A 21,572-nucleotide genomic window follows, 5' to 3' on the forward strand; every position below is an offset into this window, starting at 1 on the left:
CAATTTCCTAGCCACTTCCAGGGCTATAAAAGGGTGGGCAAGGAGAAGGAAATGGCTGTACTTGGTGAGGCGGTCCACTATCGCCAAAACAGAGTCAAATCCTTCTGACTTCGGTAGAGCCTCAATGAAATCCATAGAGATATGCTCCCACGCTTGGGGGGGGGGGGGGGGGGGGGATCTCTAGGGGCTGTAGGAGACCAGGGTAGAGAACCTGCTCATGTTTGCACCGTTGGCAGATGGCACATTGCAGGACATAACTGGTGGTATCCTTTTTGAGGCCGAGCTAATAGAATAGCTGCTTCACCCAGCGATAGGTGACATTCAGCCCCGAGTGCCCCCCTATGGGTGAGTCATGTAGAGCTTGCAAGATCCTGCTCTTTAGGTGATCATCTTTCCCAATAACTACCCTGCCTAGGTATTTCAGCAATCCTCCTTGGAAAGAATAAGCGGTCTCTCCTTGGGGTTGTACTGTTAGGCGTGTTATTTTCTCCTGGATCCATGGCGTGTGCTCATAACTGTTAGTGATCTCCTGCACCCAGTCAAGCACCAATGCTGAGATGGCGTGGCAACCTGCAGGTACCCCCTTCCTTGAGAGTGCGTCTGCCACTAGGTTCTCTTTACCCTTTCAGTATTGGATGAGATAGTCATATCCCATCAACTTAATGATCCCCTTGCGCTATAATTGATTGTGTGCCCTTTGTTGAGACAAGAACTTCAAACTTTCATGATCTGTTTTTATAGTAAACCTCCGTCCTTCTAAATAATATCTCCACTTATCCACTGCCAGCAACACCGCCAACAATTCCTTATAATATATGCTGAGGCCTAAGTGGCGAGGGGCGAGGGATTGGCTCAAATAGGATATTGGCCTGCCCTCTTGACTGAGTACAGCTCCGACTCCCATATCACAAGCGTCGGTTTCAAGCACAAATTCTTTCGAAAAATCTGGAAGGGCCAATACAGGGGCTTGTGTCATAGCTTCCTTTAAGTTGGCAAAAGCCTCATCCGCCTCACTACTCCAGTGGAAGTTATCCTTCTTAAGTAGATTTGTCAACAGCTTACTCAATGTTCCATAGCTCCTAATGAACTGTCGGTAGTAACCAGTAAGGCCGAGAAAGCCTCTCAGCTCTTTCAGTGTTTTTGGTGTAGGCCAATTCTTCATAGTTGCCACCTTTTGAGGGTCAGTACTTACTCCTTGACCGGTGATTATATGGCCTAAATACTCCACATGTGGCTCGGCAAAAGTGCACTTAGACTGCTTCAAAAATAATTGATGGCTTTTGATGATTTCGAATACCTTCCAGAGGTGGGTTATATGCTGGTTGAGGTCGAGGCTGTATATCAATATGTCGTCAAAGAAGACCAGCACGAATTTCCTAAGATAGGGAGCAAAAATGTGGTTCATGAGAGCTTGGAAGGTGGCGGGGGCGTTGGTAAGACCGAAAGGCATTATCAAGAACTCATAGTGTCCCTGGTGGGATCGGAAAGTGGTTTTGTGACAGTCACTTGGGTTCATTCTAATCTGATGGTAACCAAAGGTGAGGTCCAGCTTTGAAAAAATGGCTGCACCCGTTAGTTCATCTAGGAGGTCCTCCATGATTGGAATAGGAAACTTATTTTTGATGGTTAGGGTGTTTAGCTGCCTATAATCCACACAAAATCTCCATGTTCCATCTTTCTTTTTTACTAAGAGAACAGGAGAGGCAAAGGGACTTTGGCTGGGTTGAATTAGGGATTTATCCATCATATCTTTGATCAGTTTTTCGATTTCGGCCTTTTGGATGGGTGAATATCTATAGGCTCTTAGGTTAACAGGCTCAACATTTGGTTTGAGGTAAATGGAATGATCAAGAAATCGATGTGGGGGTAGGCCAGTAGGAATGGTAAACAAATCCTCAAACTCCAACAACAATAAGTGAATAGGGTCCAGGGTGTGTACCTGAGTGTGGCCGAGCCGAGGTGCAGGGACCGTGTGCTGGTCCTCCTTCCTCAGATTGACAGGGGCAGTACCACTTCGTCGGTAGTCGGTCCTCTCCAGGGCATATAAGGAGTGCAATTGCCCTATTGATGGTCCCCCTTGATCCAATAGTTTCTGCAGTCTCTTGCCTGTTACAAGCTTGCAGTCTCCCATCTCTGTGCACCCCTTCAGAGTAATTTTCTGGCCTTCTTGCTCAAAGGTAACTTCTAATGTGTTGAAGTCAAACACGAGGGGACTTACCGTCCTCATCCAATCCACGCCCAACACTATGTGGCATCCTCCCAGCCTGAGGATCCGTAGGTCCACTGCAAAATAATGACCTCCCATTTTCCATTTAAATTCATTGCACTTGTAATGACTAACTATCTTACTTCCATTTGCGATCATTACCGATAAGGGAGTGGTCTCCTGTTTTGCACACTGGAGGACGGATGCGGTTTCTTCATCCAGGAAACTATGGGTGCTTCCACTATCAATGAGCACCACCAAATTTCTTTTGGCCGTTGTTCCCCTCACCTTCAGTACTCTGCCCGATGCATGCCCTTGTAATGCAAGCATGGATATTTCGCCCCTTTCGTCTTCTTCTATCCCTTCCTCTGGTTTTTCCCCTTCTTCATCATCCTTCTCGTACTCCTGGTGGCCTTCCATGGTGAGTAGCATTCGTTTGCACTGGTGTCCAGGACCAAACTTCTTGCCACAACGGAAACAGAGCCTCAGTTGTCGCTTCTAATTGAGGGTGAGATCCTTAGTTTGGTTAGGTGTAATATGAGGTCTGCTTGTCACCCCATTCCTTTACCATGTGGAGTGGTTTCCCTTATTCATTGGAATTGTCACGTTCTCCTCCTTACCCCCTTTAGGCCACAATCGATGTCGTTTGGCGAAAGCATCCAATGCCATCTCATGCAGGTAAGCTTGTTCTGCGGCTTGCGCCACGGATATGGGATAGAGCATCTTGACAGTGGGTCGAATCTGCTCATCCAATCTGCTGATGAAGCTAGCTACAAAATATGCCTCATCCAAGGTGGGATGTGCTATAGACAACAGTGATCTCAACTCTTCAAATTTCACCAAGTATTCCTCTACCATTCCCTTCTGCTTGAGCTTATTGAACTCTTCTATCACGTTGGTTCTGGTTTTCTCTCCAAACCGATTACAGATGTCAGTCACGAACCGTGGCCAACTCAATTCTTCACTGTTCCTACTCCAATTCTAGAACCAAGCATCTGCGACGTCATCCAGGTAGGTCACCGCCATGTTCACCTTATCTCTCTCCGCCACTTTGTATTGGTAAAAGACCCGCTCACAACGTCGTACCCACCACCTAGGTCGATCTTTCTCGAACAGAGGAATGTCCATTCGCGGTCCTTGGAGATTGGAGTGATTATATCCTCCTCCTCGGATCGTGAGGTTGTCCTCTGCTTCTCCCCTGGCTTCCCCTGGATCATTAGGCCCATTTCTTGCCCTTGGTGTGGACAAGATGGGCGCTGATGCGGCCCGCAGAGGGAAGTCGATCGGCAGACTGGCCTGGGGTTGTCGAGCGAAGATGCTCAAGGCGGCACTCACTTGCTGGCTCAGCTGTTGGCTCATCCCCGCGAATTCCTCCCTGAGTCCACTGACGGCCCGATCGAAGTTGGCCGCGTATCCTGCAAACTCCGATCTGATTCCGCCTGCAACTCTCTCCAAATTGGCCGAGTGTTCCACCCGACTCCTGCTTATCTCCTCCTGAGTGTTCCGGATGCCTAATTCCAGAATCTCTAGGCAGTCTTCTACTTGGGTCTGGTTCTGGTGCAACTCGGCCTCTAAGGCTTCCAATCTCGATTTGTTCTGCTTTGCTCTTGTTCCTTCAGCCATTCTCCACTTGACAGGTCGCTATTCTCTAATACCAAATGTCAGACCTCTGGATCTGACTGAGGATTCTTCTGAGTTTTGGAAGGAAAACTTGGCGAGAAAAGAAATAGAGGGAAGAAGAGAATATAGAGAGAGAGATTGGAGATTGAATTGAGAGGGAAAGGACTTGTGTATTAATCTTCACATATCCCCATCCTCATGATCAGCTTATTATTTATAGGAGTTGGTTACATTAGAGACTTCTCTAACTACCTTTCTAGAAGCTCCAAGTGGCCATGTGCCAAGTGGGCAGCCATGTGCCAAGTTGCTGATTCAGTTATACCAACGCCCAACCCTGCTATCACATTCTAATTACATTCAGCCTTATTCTAATTACATAACAGCCCTTGGGCTGTGACACATATCTCTTTTCTTTTCCTTTTCTTCTCTTCCTCTTACACTAGATCTTGGGGTAGGATTTTTATGCTAGCATAACTCATTTTGGCTGCATCACTTTATCTGTTGCTCCTTCCCCAGAGAGATATTATTCTAGACCTTTTATTTGGATTAACAGTATTATAGACTCTTCTAAGTGGGTGCTCTATTGAAGATAGAGGTCTAGCTTGTGTTTGTCTCCTAAAGGTCACGAATAAAAAGTCTAGAAAATAGAGAAAGGAAATAAATCTAAAGAAAACATCAATATTAATAATAAAGTTACAAATCCTAGATCATCTAAGACAGTCAAGGAATTAACCTGAATGCTTTATTAATTATGATAAAGGTACAAGCCAAACCAAGGGGAAGAGATGCAATATTCATATTTTTAGTCACAAAGATTCATATCTTATCTTGTAAAGGAACTTAATGACTTGAGTCAAAGGTGAAGCATAAGCAACCTTTTAAGAACTTGGAGACATCATTTAATTTGTTTTCAAGAATCCAAATTGGAGTTTCTTCTTTGCCTGGGATTAGAAGTATCGGGAATGCATGTTAGGTGGATCATGTGGCTTTTGATTCTCACGGTAGCCAGCAATACTCTTATTCTATAGACAGTGTCTTAATCAAGAGGTTTTAAACAAATCTATAATCATATAGGCAAGTAGAACATATGTGGTGTTTCATAGCCAGTACTATATAAAGTTTAGAGATTTTACCACTTATGTAGTAGAAACTAAAACTATCAAAACCCCATGCACGTCGAAGCCAGAACTTCTCATAGCCATCAACTAAATAAACCAAATATGCCAAAGAAGCAATTATCTGCAGACACGTAGTTATTAGAGCATCAGTCTAAAACTTCAATATATATAATGAAGGAAGTATAATTAAGAAGAATAATCAAACCAGAGCACCAACGACCTACAAGCTGGACAGAAATAAATATGAATAGAATGTCTCGAGTCACAAAGAAGCGAAATTTCAAGGTTCTCCATTTCCTATCAGCAAAAACATGGACTCTCAAATGATAACGAGCTTTGCAAGTTGTGCAATGAGCAAAAGCAAACCCTTCCTGCAGAAAATGAGATAATAAGCTTAAACTGCAATACCATCATACAACTACAATATATGACGTGATTAAAGAGACAATTTAATATATTTAAAGGTAACAAGGAAAAGTCAATAGAATAACTAGGGCACCATAATTCCTTTGTGTGCAGAAGGTTGAATGATCATTCAGAAACTGAATTAGATTAGTTGATGACATGAAACGAAATGTACTCTTGAAAGAAAAGATGTCATAAAAAATCTTAACATTGACTACAGAATCTTCCAGGGAGAGACAAAAAGAAGACCAAAAATATCCAAAAGAATGACCATCTCCAAATTCATAAATTGTGAATTTGCATCTGAATCAATCCAACTTGGGACATGACTGTTGGACACAGTGTATATGGTTATTAAATTACAAAGTCCTCCAACTTACTTCGGAAAGCACAATGATATTGCTTATTTACAAGGGTTGATACTGGGTTTGATATTTGATGAATCCTAGATATAAAGTATGATTTCATCCATGTTTCAACAATGACAGAAGATCCAAACAATGACTACAGAAATGTTAGGTTTCAATAAAAGAAAAGCTTATAACAAACATGAATCATTTAAACCAATCAACAATAAAAGGGACCATTGAACTGAACATGGAACTCCAGACATTGTGTCCTCCCATGTCCAAGAACTATCAAACACATCAAAATACATATAGACACAACATGTGACCTCCCAAAATCTTGGTGAGCGTGTGCTTAAATTTGTGGATTGCAGGTAACTTTTATGTTGATTAATGTTATTGTTCCAGTGTTCTAGTGCTACATCAAAAGTATTCTTAACCACTTAGAATTTTTGCTCAAGACATAAATCTTCTCTACGGTCCACACCATCTGTCATTACTATCCAACTAATATCCACACTCCATTCTTGCTATCATAATTGTCCAAATGGACTCTCCTTCCTTGGTTTTATGCAGTGGTTACAAGTTATATAGATATGATATATTTGTATTCATGTAGGCTAATGATACAAAAGTCAAGAATAGGCACCAATTTGAGAATGCAACGAAAATGCCCCTTTTAGCCTTCTTTTAATTTTCCATGGCTATCTCTTTCTCTGCATTTTCAATGCTATGCAATAAATGGAGTGTGAAATGTGGCCAAATTTAAAACACTGCTGGATCACACTAAATAACTAATATCAACGCAACACAAAAAGAAGATATTATTAAAATATTTATATTTATTGTACAACACACTACTGCTGGGGCATCTGAAGAACATCATATTTTTTCTTTAGATAATATTATTAAAATAATTATATTTTATGCTTAAAAATTATTTCAATGAATGTTTATTTTAATATCTATTTATTAATAACTGATATTTCTAATATATTAATTATTAAAAATTGCAGTCTGTATATTCAAACAATTCACTCCACCAAGGTGTTAGCTCCACTAGTGACACTCCTTTAACCGTGACTTTAGATTTTAGGTTCAGGTATGGTACCTGGTAGTTGCTTGGATGGTCATTCCCTAAGTTCGAAAGACAATGAACACTTGCATGCAAAAGGAACAGGCCTAATCCCTCATCACTCATAAAGTTGATGAGCCAATTTAGGTAAATCAGGTCATGCCATATCTAGGTGCCATCCGAAGAACTACCAATACCTCTTGCTAGGCTTTAGTGGCAATAACATAAACCCCTTTAGCCCAACTAATAATGGTGTGGACAATCAGACCCCAAATGGTATTATTCACTAATCGTTACAAACTTTATCTCAACATCCTTTTATGCCATAAAATTATATTATTATTTCATAATAAAAAATGATAACCTAGCATGTCGACCCACTAAGAATCGCTAGGCACCATAACTAAACCTAAAATCTCAAGTCACGATGCAAGGGGTGTCACCAACAAAGATACCACCTTGGTTGAGAGAATTGGAATATATGCAATGCAATTATTAATAATTAATATATTAAAATATCATTTATTAATACATAGATATTAATAGAGATCCATTGAAATAATTTTTAAACATATAATTATAATTATTTTAATAATATTTTCTAAATAAAAATATGATTTTCTTTAGGTGTTCAGCAGTAGTAAGCTGTAAAATCAATATAAATATTTTAATAATATCTTTGTTTTGTGTTGCTTTGATATTAGCTATTTAGTGGGACACCAGTAGTGTATAAAAATTCGGTGCCATGTCCCACTCCATTTATTGTACAGCAGTGAAAATGCAGAGAAAGAGATGGTAACAGAAAATTAAAAGGCTAAAAGGGGCATTTTCATTCCATGCATTCTCAAATCAACTCCTATTCTTTACTTGTCTATCACTATCCATACAAATATATACTTACATATATATATATATATATATTCACATTTGTATGTATATAGATATAGATGTGCTCATAGGTGGCTATTTGTTATGTATTATAGGTATTTGGTTGTGCTTTCTTTTTCATCCCCGACCTCCTATTTACACTCCATCATTGCTTGTATTTAGAAATAGTAAGTACAAGCCTATGTTACATGGACTCGACATTTTTTGATGTCATACCAATGTCAACACAACATCATACTAATACTGGTGCAGGATGCACGTCAAAGTCGACATATCTCTAGTCAGACATGATTGGCTACGTCTATTTTATCTCAAAAAGAAACCCAAATGTGTGTTTTGGTAAAGAAAATGCACTCTGTCTAGATATAGAAAGGAGAAAGGAGGAGTAAAGAAAAGTAAGTCAAAAAGGAAAGGAAATATCACCGAAGGGGTCATCTCCTCCAACAGATGTCACTCCCCCCCCCCCCCCCCCCCCTCTCTCTCTCTCTCTCTCTAACATCCATGAATGTGACAAATTATGTAAAATATAAGCCAATGGCCTCTTTGCTCTTCTTTATGAGCTAGAGCAAAGTATTTGCCAAATCAACCAAAAAGCTTTATAAGTTTTACTATTTTAATATTTTCAATAAATTACTACTTATGAGATCAAAATTCTTTAGACCCTTCCACTTCATTTACTTTCTATCTATATATGTCTCTATATACATGCGAATGAAAATATCTACATCATCATATATGTGAATTAGTAGCTAAATAGCCCATCACATACTCTCCAGTGAGTATCTATCTTATAAGACTTGAAATTACTCTGATTAAGAAAGGAAACAGCTTACTTAGAATATATCATGGATTTTAATTTTTTATTTTTATATCAGAATTTTAATTATTATATACTTAATTATTTATTGTTCTCTATGTTGTATCCCCATACCCATATCTTACGTTTAGACACGTATCTCCGTATCGTAAAATTCAATAAATTGACGAGTCCAACCTCTGGATAGATACTCGTATCTAACACCCATACCCAAGTCCATGTAACATAGGCACAAGCTTAAACATATAAATATGTATCTGTTCACAAATACATGTATACATATGTAGATCTGCATAGATGGGGGTGTTTGTTATGTATTTTAGGTGTCTGCTTCTAGTGTCATGAATCAGTGTACTTTTAGGTGTCTTCTTCCACTTCTTTTTTTATCTTTTTGGTGCAAAGCCAGATGGCAGAGTAAGACAAGTTCAAGGTAAGAGAACAGGACAAGGTCAGAGTAGGGATTCGCCATGGTGGGGCAGGCTTGTGAGCAGGGTCCCCCATGCCCCCCCATGCCCCATCATTGTGGCCTGTCCATTGCCATCCCTAGTTATACTAAAACAGTTTAAAGTGCTCTTTTCTTTTTTATTTTTCCAGAAATATAAATATATGACTAAATAAACATAATTGAGTAGCATCTGGAAGTTGTTAAACATGATACTCAACTAATAACTTTTAGCTCTCCAATATTACCCATCATCTTCTCTAAGACAATTCATATTATAATTTACACATTTTCGTTTTTGTATCATTATGGTAAAAGTTTCAAAGTATCATATTAAGACATTGGTAAATGATTAAACAGAACCATATGTATTCTATGTCTGTGTCTATGTCTACCCATTATATCAAGCTACATTTGGTCATCTATGCACATGGACTCAAGTAAGCGTGTCAAACACAGGTATGCATCCAAAAGTCAAACTTGTCAATTCCATAAATTTTAGTAAGACATGGTGCGGACATATGGTATAGAAAACAATAAATAAATATACATAATAATTAAAATTATGATATAAAAATTAAAATTAAAATTAAAATCCACAATATATTCTAAGTCGTCTCCTTACTTAATCAAAGTAATTTCATTTATTATAAGATGGATACTCATTGGAGAGTATGTGATGAACTATTCAGCTACTAATTCACATATATAATTATGTATATATTTTCATTCGCATGCATATACAAACATATATAGAGAGAAATTAAATGACAATGAAGGGTGATAAGGTTTGCAAAAAGTAAGCCATATATATTATGGGAAAATAATAATATAAATCGAAAGAACTTTGACTTCATAAGTAGTAATTTATTGGAAATTATTAAAATAGAAAAAATTATAAAAGCTTTCTTGTTGATTTGACAAAAGCTTGACTCCACCCTGTAACTTACACTCCATAAATGATAATATTCAAATCTGTTTTATCATTCATCGAAGAAGAACAAAGAGGCCATTGGCTTCTGTTTTGCATCTCATCACAGTCGTAGATACTCACATAGAGAAAGAGAGGTCGACCAACAAGAGGAGGATGAGGGTGATGTCAATCAGATTAGACAATCCAAGTGTGACATTTCCTTTCCTTTTTCACTTGCTTTTCTTCACTCCGCTTTCTCCTTTCTATATATAGACAAGAGTAAATGCCTTTTATTTCCTTTTTCCACTTTCTTCCCCATCTCTTTATTGCTCATTTTCATTCACCAAAACCCAGATATGTGTTCACACAACCCAAATGAACCTAGACGGGGTTTCGGGCAAACCAGAATTGGGTTTGTCGAGACCCATATATAGGTTTTTATTTGAGATAAGATGGACAAAGCCAAGCATACTTAACCGAAGATACACCAGCTCTAATGCGTATAACATGCCAATACCATTGCCATGTCATGTTTAACACCAGTAAAATGCGTATGTGCAACATAGTTTGCCATAAATTGACAAGTATGGTACATTCAAGATTCCTTAATCTTGAAATAGTAATTTTTTAGTATGTGACAATTGAACATGTAGAAAAGCTCACATCACATGATTAAATATACAATAACATAGGAAATGCATATTGCACTAGACACCAAGGAAGGGTGTAACTGATGCGGGCTTAAAATGTGGGAAACAAGAAAACAAGAAACATAAAACAATATCAAGCACTAAACATGATGAGGAAGATAAGATGAGTATCATGGTGGAAACCATTCCAACAAGCTCTCGTATTTCTTCTTACATTGATATACATCTTCTTGTCATTTTGCTAACCTATAAGACATAAATCTTCATTATGCCTTCCCTATCTTTGGCATTGTCCATGTCCATCTGTAGGTAAAATTTCCAAGTCTTAAGTAGAAGAGAAATGCATTAGGTTATCCACATGGTGAACCCCTGATTAAGCATAGTTGATACAACATGGTAAAGCATATGCTATCTCCCAGCCTTTTCCGAGTGTCATATCCATGTTTGACATGTAAAGAGACACGAATACTTATTTGAAACTCCAGGATACATGTTAGGCAAGTCAACAGCACATCCTAACTTTTTTCTTACTAGCTACGTTTTCAAATGTGTTTGCCACATGCGTTAGACATGCTTAAAGACATGAGGAGGTTCACAATAGAGCTTTTATAACCTTTTTGGGTTTGAAATACATCAAGACTTCAACTAAATATTAGAAATCCGAATTAAGCCTAATTACAACACAACAAAAATAGTTACTTGTTGTCACGACCCTAGGGGTACTATTGTAATTAGACTAAAGGTGAATAAGCCTCTTGTACTAAAACAATTACAGCTTAAGTCGCTTGTACCTATTAAGTTATGTCATAATAACCGAGGGAAGAAGCCTATAAAAATGCCATGTGCATGAGGATAGGAATCATGAATGAGAATATCGATTCTCTCTCTCTCTCTCCTCCTTTGAAATTCTCCCTCCAAATCCTACGTTCCTTCTATAATTCCAGAATTAGCCAAGTCTAGATCTGAGACCTAACATTCTAGTATCAGAGCCAGCAAATCCTCGGCTAGAAGCTACGATCGAAATTAAAGTGAATTGCGATTGGAGGAGAAGTGAATTGGTGCACCGGACGAGCTATGGTAGAAGGTACGAGACTGAAACAGTTGGAATCACTGATGGAAGCGCTGAAGTTTGGAATGACACAGACGCATGAGGTAGTCACCCAAAGTAGGGAAGATGTGGCTGCAATCAGAATTGGTATGTGTTGAGGAAAAGATCTCGATGGAAAGGAGATAAATCCGAAAGAAGAGGAAGCAGATCAGGTTGAATAAATCCGAAATAAGAGGAAGAAGATCAAGCTGAATGAAAGAAGATAAAGATTACAACTGTTCCTAAGAATTAGGAGAAAAATTATCTCCCTATCTGTTGTTGTTTTTGTAGTTTAAACTCCTAGATTTTAGAGATAGATGATAGATAGATTTTCTATATTTAAAGGGACTATGTAACCTAGAATGTGTGTGAAGCAGTTAGTATTTTTCAACCCTATTACTTAGAGGGTATTATTCCTAAATTCTCAAAGTTTGTTCATGGTATCAAAGTCAGGGTTCCGATAAACTGCATACCTCTTTTTTCACACAAACTACTTCAAGATGGCTAGTTCCTCACCAACTAGTGAAGCCTCAACTACTTGCCCTACAACCTCTTGATCTATACTTCCAACTGCTGCCTCTATTTCTCTAGATCACCACACCCTTTAAATCACTCAACATAAGCTCAATGGGACCAATTTTTAGGAATGGTCCCAATCGGTCCTATTGGTTATAAAAGGCAAAGGGAAAGTAGGGTATCTAACCTGGGGGATTCCAAAACCAAATCCTGAAGCTGCAACCTATGAAGCATAGGATCTTGAAAACTCCATAGTAATGGCTTGGCTCATCAATTCCATGGAGCCAAAGATAGGGAGGATCTATCTGTTCTACAAAATAGCAAAAGAAGTATGGGAGGCAGTTCAAAACTTTTACTCAGATATGGAGAATACAACATAGTGTTTTGAAGTTAGATCAGCCATAAGAACTACTCGCGTAATCATTATGTAACTGATTACTATAACATGCTATCTGAATTATGGCAAGAGATGGATTTGTTTTATGACATCAGTTGAGAGTGTACAAAGGATGGGGTGAAGTATTCTAAAATAGTAGAGAAAGAAAGGGTATTTGACTTCCTACATGGGCTGAATTCTGACTTAGATGAAGTCAGAGGAAGGCTGTTAGGAACAAAACATTTTCCATCTATCAGGGAGGCTTTTGCTGAAGTTAGGAGGGAAGAAAGCCGGAAGAAGGTCATGCTCCATGCATCACCTGAGATTAATAACCAGAGTGGTTCAGCCCTTGCTATTTCTAAACCAACAGCAGCACCAAATCGGGAAGAATCTCAAAAAGAAAAGCAATGGTGTGATCATTGTCATAAGCCCTACCATACCAGAGAAACCTGCTGAAAAATACATGGGAAGCCAGCAAATTGAAAAGGGAAAGGTCAGAAAAAACAACAAACAGCCTATGTAGTAGATGTTGAAGAAGGTAAAGTTGCAAATCTTACTTTAACTCCAGATCAACTGGAAATTTTGCAATAGATTTTGAACAGAACAAGGGTTACAAAACCATCAAATTTTGTGGAAGCACCTAATCCAACAACCTCCCTTGCGAAACAAGGTAATTTTCATAAGTGTTACCTCTCTAAATTGCTGAATATGAATTATTGGATTGTGGATACCAGAGCCTCTGACCATATGATTGGATCCTTGCATGGAATGTCTGACTACAAACAGTGTAAGAGTGTTATAAAGGTAACTATGGCAAATGATACAATCTCCTATGCTAAGGGAGAAGACTCAGTATATCTAGATGATTTTTGTGGTTGAAATATGTCCTATATGTACCTAAATTGAGATGCAATTTGTTGTCCATTAGCAAAATTACTAAAGAAATGAATTGTAAAGTAATTTTCTTTCCAACTCATAGTGTATTTCAGGACCTAATTTCGGGGAAGATGATTGGCAATGTTGAGGAGAAAGAGGGCCTATATTATGTGAAGGGAGCTGCTAGTACCCCTAATTTTTCTAAGTTACATAATTCTTTTTTTATCTTATGTTGTCTCATATTCTAGCATCCAGTTATGGCACAAACAATTAGGCCATCCAAACTTTAGATACCTAAAGATCTTGTATCTTCGTTTGTTTGCCAATAAAATGAGTGAGTCTTTCAATTGTGACCAATGCATTCTTGTTAAACAAACAAAAGCTTCACATACTACTATTCATTCTTATCAACCAACCAAACCATTCTATTTAGTACATAGTGATGTATGGGGACCAACAAAAGTTCCAAATCTAACTTACACTTGCTTGTTTGTCACCTTTATAGATGATCATACCAAGGTGTGTTGTGTATTCTTTTTGAAGGAAAAATCTGAAGTATACAAAGTATTTAGAAAAATCCATCAAATGGTTCTTAATATTTTCCAAACCTCAATCCATATTCTTCAATTGGATAATAGAAGAGAATATTTTTCAACCGAATTTGAGACCTATTTGAGCGAGAATGGCATTGCTCATCAGAGTACATGTCCCTATAATCCCCAACAAAATGGAATGTCCGAAAGGAAGAATGAGCATTTGTTTGAAATAGCTAGAACCCTAATGTTTTCCAGCTCGATTCCTACTTCCTACTGGGGAGAAGCCATTCTCATTGCTGTCTACCTCATCAATAGACACCCCACTAGGGTTCTCAACTTCAAAACTCTCTTGAGTACTCTTATTGCTTCTTATCCTCTTCTTACCCGAATGCTCAATTCCCTGTCCCCAAAAGTACTTGGATGTACAACATTTGTTCACCACTATCACTCCAAATTAAATCCCAAGTCTTTGAAGTGTGTATTTGTTGGCTATTCTCCCACACAGCAAGGTTACAAGTGTTATTGCCCTAACATTAAGAAATTATTTATATCTTGTGATGTCTCTTTTATTGATAATCACTATTACTACTCTAACAAACCACTGCAAGGGGAGATTCCTAGTGCAGTGCAAGGTAAGGGTGGTTGGGATGTTAGTGTTTTTCCTAAGACAGTTACCTCTTCTACTCCTATTCCTAATTATGTAACTAATCAAGGGGGAGAACATCATGTTAAAAGGCATTTCTACTAGATTAGGGGTTTTAATGTGAGAGAGATGTCAAGGATTTATTTTCTGTATAAGTTCTTCTAGAAGGATATGTTTCTAGAAGGCTGATCGGTTTCTATTTTAACTATCATTTAGGGGCAATCGGTCAAGTTAGTTATTCTGCCTCTATAGTCTATAAATAGGGGTCGGAAGGTAGGCTTCGGGGGATCAGCTTTCATTTGTGATTTTATACTATCCTGTGCGAGTATGTGTTGTGTGTGAAAGAGGGTATATCTTTCGGGAATCAACTCTATATAGCTTTCAGGTTTTATGGGCTGTGAGAGAGTTGGATATAAGAAGCACATGTAATCGTGTATTATCATTCAAAGATAGTAAAGAAAGCAAAGGGCAAAGCTAATCTGGACGTAGGTCTCATTTGAGACTGAACCAGGATAAGTTTTTTTGTGTTCTTTACTGTTCTTGATTCAATTCTTGTATGTTTTCTATTTCACTTTTATATTGTGAGATTGAGAGATTGTTTCGGGTGTGTTTTGAGGGTTGAGTGATCATATTAAGACGAGAGATCTACGCTAACACATCAAATTCAAGAAGAAATCCCTAAGTCACAGCCACTGCTTCAAGTATACTCTAGAAGAAGGACTCTTGAACCAAAGCAAAGCCATTCATTAAACCCGGAAGAAGGTCTGGCACCTGAAGAGGATGAAAGGGCTGAAATAGCAATACTTGAAACAGTGCCTATTGAGGAGGATAATAGAACTGAAAATGCAGAGTATGCGAAGCGAAGCCTAAATTATATGATTTGGATATTCCAAATGCTTGGAGAAAAGGGGTGAGATCATGCACTAAATATCCTATTTCTAACCATTTGGTATATTCTCGATTGTCTCCAAATTTCAGGGCATTTGCTGCTAGGGTTGATGAAGTGCAAATACCTAGGAATATCAATGAGGCTTTACAAATACCAAACTGGAAAAGGGTTGTAATGGAGGAAGTGGATGCACTGGAAAAGAATGGCATGTGGGAAGTGGTGAATCTGTCTCAAAACAAGAAAGTGGTAGGAAGCAAATGGGTGTTTACAATAAAACACAAAACTAATAGGAGTATTGAGGGGTATAAAGCCAGGTTAGTTACCCAAGGCTTCACCCAAACACAAGGTATAGATTATGAAGAGAATTTTGCACCAGTTGCAAAGCTCAATTCTATACGTGTGTTATTATCTCTTGCAGCTAATTTAGATTGGGAATTATACCAATTAGACATAAAGAATGCATTTCTCAATAGGGACCTAAAAGAGAAGATATATATGAGATCCCTCCTGGTTTTGAAGAAAAAGGAAAAGTTTGCAGACTAAAGAAATCTTTATATGAGCTGAAGCAATCTCCTAGGGTTTGGTTTAAAAGGTTTAGCACCACCTTACACCAGCTAGGATATTAACAGGGGCAGTATGATCAAACTTTGTTCACTAAACATGCTGCTAATGATTTGAAAACTATCTTAATTGTCTATGTAGACGATATTATTATTACAAGTGACAATCAGTAGGAAACAAAGGCACTAAAGGGACAGTTGCAGCAAGCATTTGAAGTCAAAGACCTTGGACAACTAATGTATTTTCTACGGATGGAAGTAACAAGGAGTAAAGAGGGAATTTTTATCTCTCAAAGAAAGGACACATTGGATCTACTAAAGGAGACAGGTAAGCTTGGATGTAAGCCAGCCAACACACCATTGGAACCCAACTAGAAAGCTAAGGAAGATGGGACAGAAACAGCAGTTGATAAAGGTAGATACCAAAGGGTAGTGAGAAGACTAATTTATTTATCTCTTACACGACCTAATATTACATATGCAATAAGTGTAGTGAGTCAATTTATGCATTCACCCACTAGCAAACATCTTAATGCTACTCATCATATCCTAAGATACCTTAAAGGAACTCCTGGTAAGGGTATTTTATTCAAGAAGAATGAAGACCAAGGAATTGAAGGGTTTGTGGATGCTGATTGGGCAGGTTCCTTATAAGACAGTAAATAAACCTCTAGGTATTGCATAAAATTATAGGGTAACCTTGTGACATAGAGGAGCAAGAAACAAAGTGTAGTAGATAGAAGTAATGTTGAGGAAGAATATCGAGCTATAGCTCAAGGTATTTGTGAAGTAATATGGCTAGGGAAGTTCATGGAAGACTTGAAGGTACCTAACACTAACCCGGAGTTTTTATTTGAGATAAGACAGACAAATTTGGAACCATGATCTAAGACTTGGCTAGGGGTACTATTGTAATTAGACTAAAGGTGAACAAGCCTTGTGTACTAAAACAGTTACAGCTTAAGTCACTTGTACCTATTCGATTATGTCATAACAACCGAGCAACCAAGGGAAGAAGCCTATAAAAAGGCCACGTGCATGAGGATGGGAATCGTGAATGAGAATATTGATTCTTTCCCTCCAACTTCTTTTTTTTCTCTCTCTCTCTCCTTCTTTCAAATTCTAACTCCAAATCCTACGTCCCTTATATAATTCTAGAATTAACCAAGTCTCATATCTGAGGCCTGACATTTGTTTTTTAGTTTTTGTATGTTGAATAATATTTCTATCATCATTGTCATCATCATTATTAGTTTAATAATGGTATATTTATGTTCAATACTAGTATTTTCAATCATTTGTATATTATCATTATAAAGTTAATGGTATCTTCATATTAGATTATTAGTACTTTTCCAATATTTTTAGTGCTTTTTGGTTATATGTTCATGACACCCCTGCATTCATATCTATATCTTTATTTTCTCTACATGGGCAAATCACATCTCCAAGTCTATGCCTATTATTCATATCGGTGTGTGCTTCTTATGTTATCACAAATTAACAAGCATCATTGCATACCGTTATAAAGCTAAAATATGTTCATACACCATCAACCATCAACTCAACTCAACAAGTGTGCAGGCTTTCATCAGAAGACTAAAATCAATGTAGAAAGAAAGAATGGTAAGTGTGAAAGAACTTGATGCTTTCTTGTCCTACTGAACCCCAATGCATCTTTGACTGTGCACACAAACTGAAATGTGTTTTGACACCCAAAATGGTCTTAACTAGATTAGCTTCAAGCAAAATCTAAGTCAAATAATTTCCATAAAGAACCTAATCAAACCAAAAATAATGCAACACAATCTGGGAATTATACTGTGGAACAACTAGGAAAATATGATAAATGCACCTTCACAGCACGCCAATGATCCAAGCATTCACGGTGAACATACTTTGATGTCCCTTTGCACTTGCAAGGTGCAATAAAATCCCTACCTGGAGCAAAAACTGAAATATATTAAATCGGACTAAATGGTGCATTCAATTTCGGTAGTGACAATAGTCAAATCCCTGGTTTGAACAATTTCATATAATTACATCATAGCCAGAACTGACAAAAGTCCCATCAGACTCTAGATGACTACACAATGGTGAGGCATCCCAACATCATTCAAAAATACTTAAAACCGACTCCTTGACCCTTGTCTTGTTCACTTCTCATTGATCTTCCCAAGAACATATCAAATTACCGAACTCCGAAGGTCAAGTTGCAATAGTGAACTTCAAATTTCCAGAGCACAGTATAATCCTACAGCCTCAATTTGGAGAACTCACTCACAAATAATCATAATGGAGTTACTCAATCAAGTGATTTCAACTGTACTTCGAATTTTGCAAAAAGAAATTGCGATAAATAACAACAAACTTTCAGTTAATTCTCAATTGAGAAGGAGTCAATAACCAAAAGCACAGAGGAGATGGATGAAAAAGAACCATCGGTTTCGAGGCAAATTCGGCATTGAATTTGGTCGCCTGGGCCGGCTTCGAGGTCGATCTCACCGGAGTCGGTGATCGGCGAAGGAGCCACCAGAGGAGACGTATCTGCCCGATCACTCATTGAATTCTGGCGACAGAAACACACACAAAGAGAGAGAATAATCACAAGAATAGAGCTAAAAGAGCTTTCTCTATACAGACGAATTCGATACAACCGAGTCAATTATAATGAACCCTAGCGCCGAGTTGCTCCCACTGTGTCTATATACACATATACGTATATGTGCGTATATGTGTGTGCGTCTATGTATGTATGTACTCAATCTCTCCCCCTCTCCCTCTCCCTCCCTCCCTCACTCGCTATATAGCAGAGAGAGTTTCAATTCAGGCTTCAACGTCGGTGTTGCGTCGACAGCCGGAAGAGTTACGAAAAGCATATGTGAACTCTTTTGCGGGGCTTTGGGAATCTAGATTTCCAGTAAACCCCCCGTCTTTCATTCTGTTGACAATTATGTCCCCATCACCTTCCGGGGTGCACTCCGTACGTTGAGCTGATCGATCATTGTGGTCATCGAGACACTTTCTAGTTTTTCCTTTCACTTCCCCTCGGGTCTTGTTTTCTTTTACAAAATTCCCCTCAAATGATGTGTTAATGTTTGATAATATAATATTTTTATGAATAAAAAATTTAAGTGATCTATAATAAAACATATTATCTTCTAATCGAATATATATGTACTATGTTTAATTTCATTTATTTTTAAAAATTTGTCACATGACATACTATCGTTTAATTAATTTTAGTTTAACGTTATTGGTGAGGGAATATTTTACTAAAGGCAAATTTACTATACTACTCTTGGAGATTACTAGTCTGGTGTCGTCACGTGCTTCTCTCAAGAAGAGTCATGTGTCCTCCATATTTTCATTCCATATTTGATTTCAAATGAGATTGACTCAGTCAATCGAGATTCTCTCAAATTACTTTTTCAAAGGTTATCATATCTCTTCAAAGTGAATTTTAATCCATCTTTAAATAGAGATCAACCTCTATAGGTAGAGGTATCTGACTACTGTGTGACTTTCCATTTTTGATATTTTCTTCTATTGACTTGAGTGTCGGAGTTCTCCCGAGGGATTAAAGCCCCGCCCTTGCAGGTACTTGTTTCGAGGCAGACTTCGTTGATCGGTCCAATATCATCATTCATATATCTCATTATCTTTGTTCCAGTATCATATCTATATTTATCTTTATTTCAAAAATAAAACTTAACTTAAAAAAGAATTGTTGATAATAATATATGAAAACTAAAATTCCAAAAACAAAAGATATCATGTTTATTTCTCTCTTTATTTTGAAAACAAAACTTAATTTAGAAAGAAAATTTTGATAAGAAAATAAAATTTTAATAAATGATATCATAATTATATTTATCTTTGCCCCAAAAATAAAACCTAGAAAAAATATTTTAATAAAAAATATAAATATCATATCTATATTTATCCTTATGCCAAACAAGTTACTATATTTGACTCAGGATTCCTTTACCTATTGTACTTTTATAATAGATAAATAAATCATTATATTTTTAAATTTGGGCTCAATTTAATTGTTATACTTTAAAAAGTGTCAAATAAATTAGTATTTTTTTTTAGATACAGGGTCACGTTAGTAATCATGGTAAAAGTTTTCTTAATATCATCTAACAGTATTTTAATTCTATTAATACCGTCTAATAGCATTTTAATTTTACTAAAGCATCGACTCCATCCTTAATCAAAATAAGCTTACACAAATCTCCACGGACATAGCACGGTTGGTACCGGATAACAAATTACATCCAAGGATCCAAGTTCGAGTCATAACAACCGTAATGTGAGAATTTCATCCTTCTATGAGAGTAATTTTTTATAAGTACTATACACTATATGTCCTGTCTAGGAGACCATCGTGTATCGTGATTTATCCCACTCACAGAATTCACCTCGCAGCCAAATAAGCCTACACAATTACAAAAGCTCAAATTGAATCTCAAATTTAGATTTGAAAAATTATATATAGTATAAGTTTGCGTCATTTCAAAGTCCAATAACTTATTTGATTTATTTTAAAGTATACTATCCAATTTGACAATAGAATCAAAGTACAATGACGTATTGACACTTTACCCAAAAGAAAGTTAAAAAAAATATATCTATATTATCTTTATTCCAAAAATAAAATCCCATATCTATATTTATCTTTATCCTAAAAATAGAACTTAACTTAGAAATAAATTAACTATATTTATCTTTATTCCAAAAATAAAGCTTAGAAAGAAATTTTTATTATTCCAAGAAAATATTATATCTATATTTATTTTTGTTCCAAAAATAAAACTTAGCATAGAAATGAATTTTTGATAAATAAAAAAATAAATTTTCAAGAGAATATATCATATATCTATATTTATCTTTATTCCAAAAATAGAACTTTGCATTGACAAAAAGAAAGAAGACGAGGAAGAAGAGAAAGACTTAACTATTTGCAAAGGATTCCAACAAACTCATCAATCAATGATTTTTTTACTTTAGAATTTTATTTTTTATTTTGTAATAATGTTGAAGTAATTTAAATTAATTAAATAAAAATTAAGGATAATTTTAATTTAATTAATATTGTTTGTTATAAAGGAGGTATCATGGCCATTTTAAAATGGTTTAGGAACTAATTTAGAAAAAAAAATAAACTTCAGGAATACATGATTAATTTACTTAACATCGTTATTAATGAAGGGACGTTATGACTGGTTTAGAAAAATTTAAAACTAATTTAATGAAAAATAAAATACAAGTGGTGTTTAGCCCATTGTTAAAAAGTACATGGTTATTTTTTTTCTTTTATTTATTTATTTACATTTGTGAGATATTTTTTAAAAAATAACTTTGACCCATAACTTGAACTTTATTAGGTCGGATTTTTGTGGAGGTCAATTTTAATGGTTGTGTGTTGTTATTTTGTTTTTCTAATGTTATGTGTTATTACAATTTTATTAGTCTCTCAATTATTTTAATTTTGATGATAATAAAAATATTTTTTAACACAAAAGTAAATTATTCAAAATTCAAATTGAGTCCTAAAAATCATGTAACATTTCGAACATCTGGATGGTGACATTCAGATGTT

General features: G+C 36.7%; 1 protein-coding gene across 1 annotated transcript in view; it reads right to left on the reverse strand.

Moving 5' to 3' along the window:
• The window catches only part of LOC127803603 (uncharacterized), a 44,688-nt gene extending 25,827 nt beyond the window's left edge, over positions 1-18,861 (reverse strand). Inside the window, exons 1-4 of the mRNA XM_052339984.1 lie at positions 18,404-18,861; positions 17,820-17,905; positions 5,169-5,315; positions 4,960-5,065 (exon numbers count right to left, since the gene is read on the reverse strand). Coding sequence (XP_052195944.1) covers positions 4,960-5,065; positions 5,169-5,315; positions 17,820-17,905; positions 18,404-18,527 — 463 coding nt within the window. The 5' untranslated portion in view covers positions 18,528-18,861. The remainder of the gene's footprint in view (positions 1-4,959; positions 5,066-5,168; positions 5,316-17,819; positions 17,906-18,403) is intronic.
• Between the last annotated feature and the right edge of the window lie 2,711 nt (positions 18,862-21,572).

Source organism: Diospyros lotus, chromosome 6, assembly GCF_014633365.1.
Source record: "Diospyros lotus cultivar Yz01 chromosome 6, ASM1463336v1, whole genome shotgun sequence".
Classification (NCBI taxonomy): Eukaryota; Viridiplantae; Streptophyta; class Magnoliopsida; order Ericales; family Ebenaceae; genus Diospyros; species Diospyros lotus.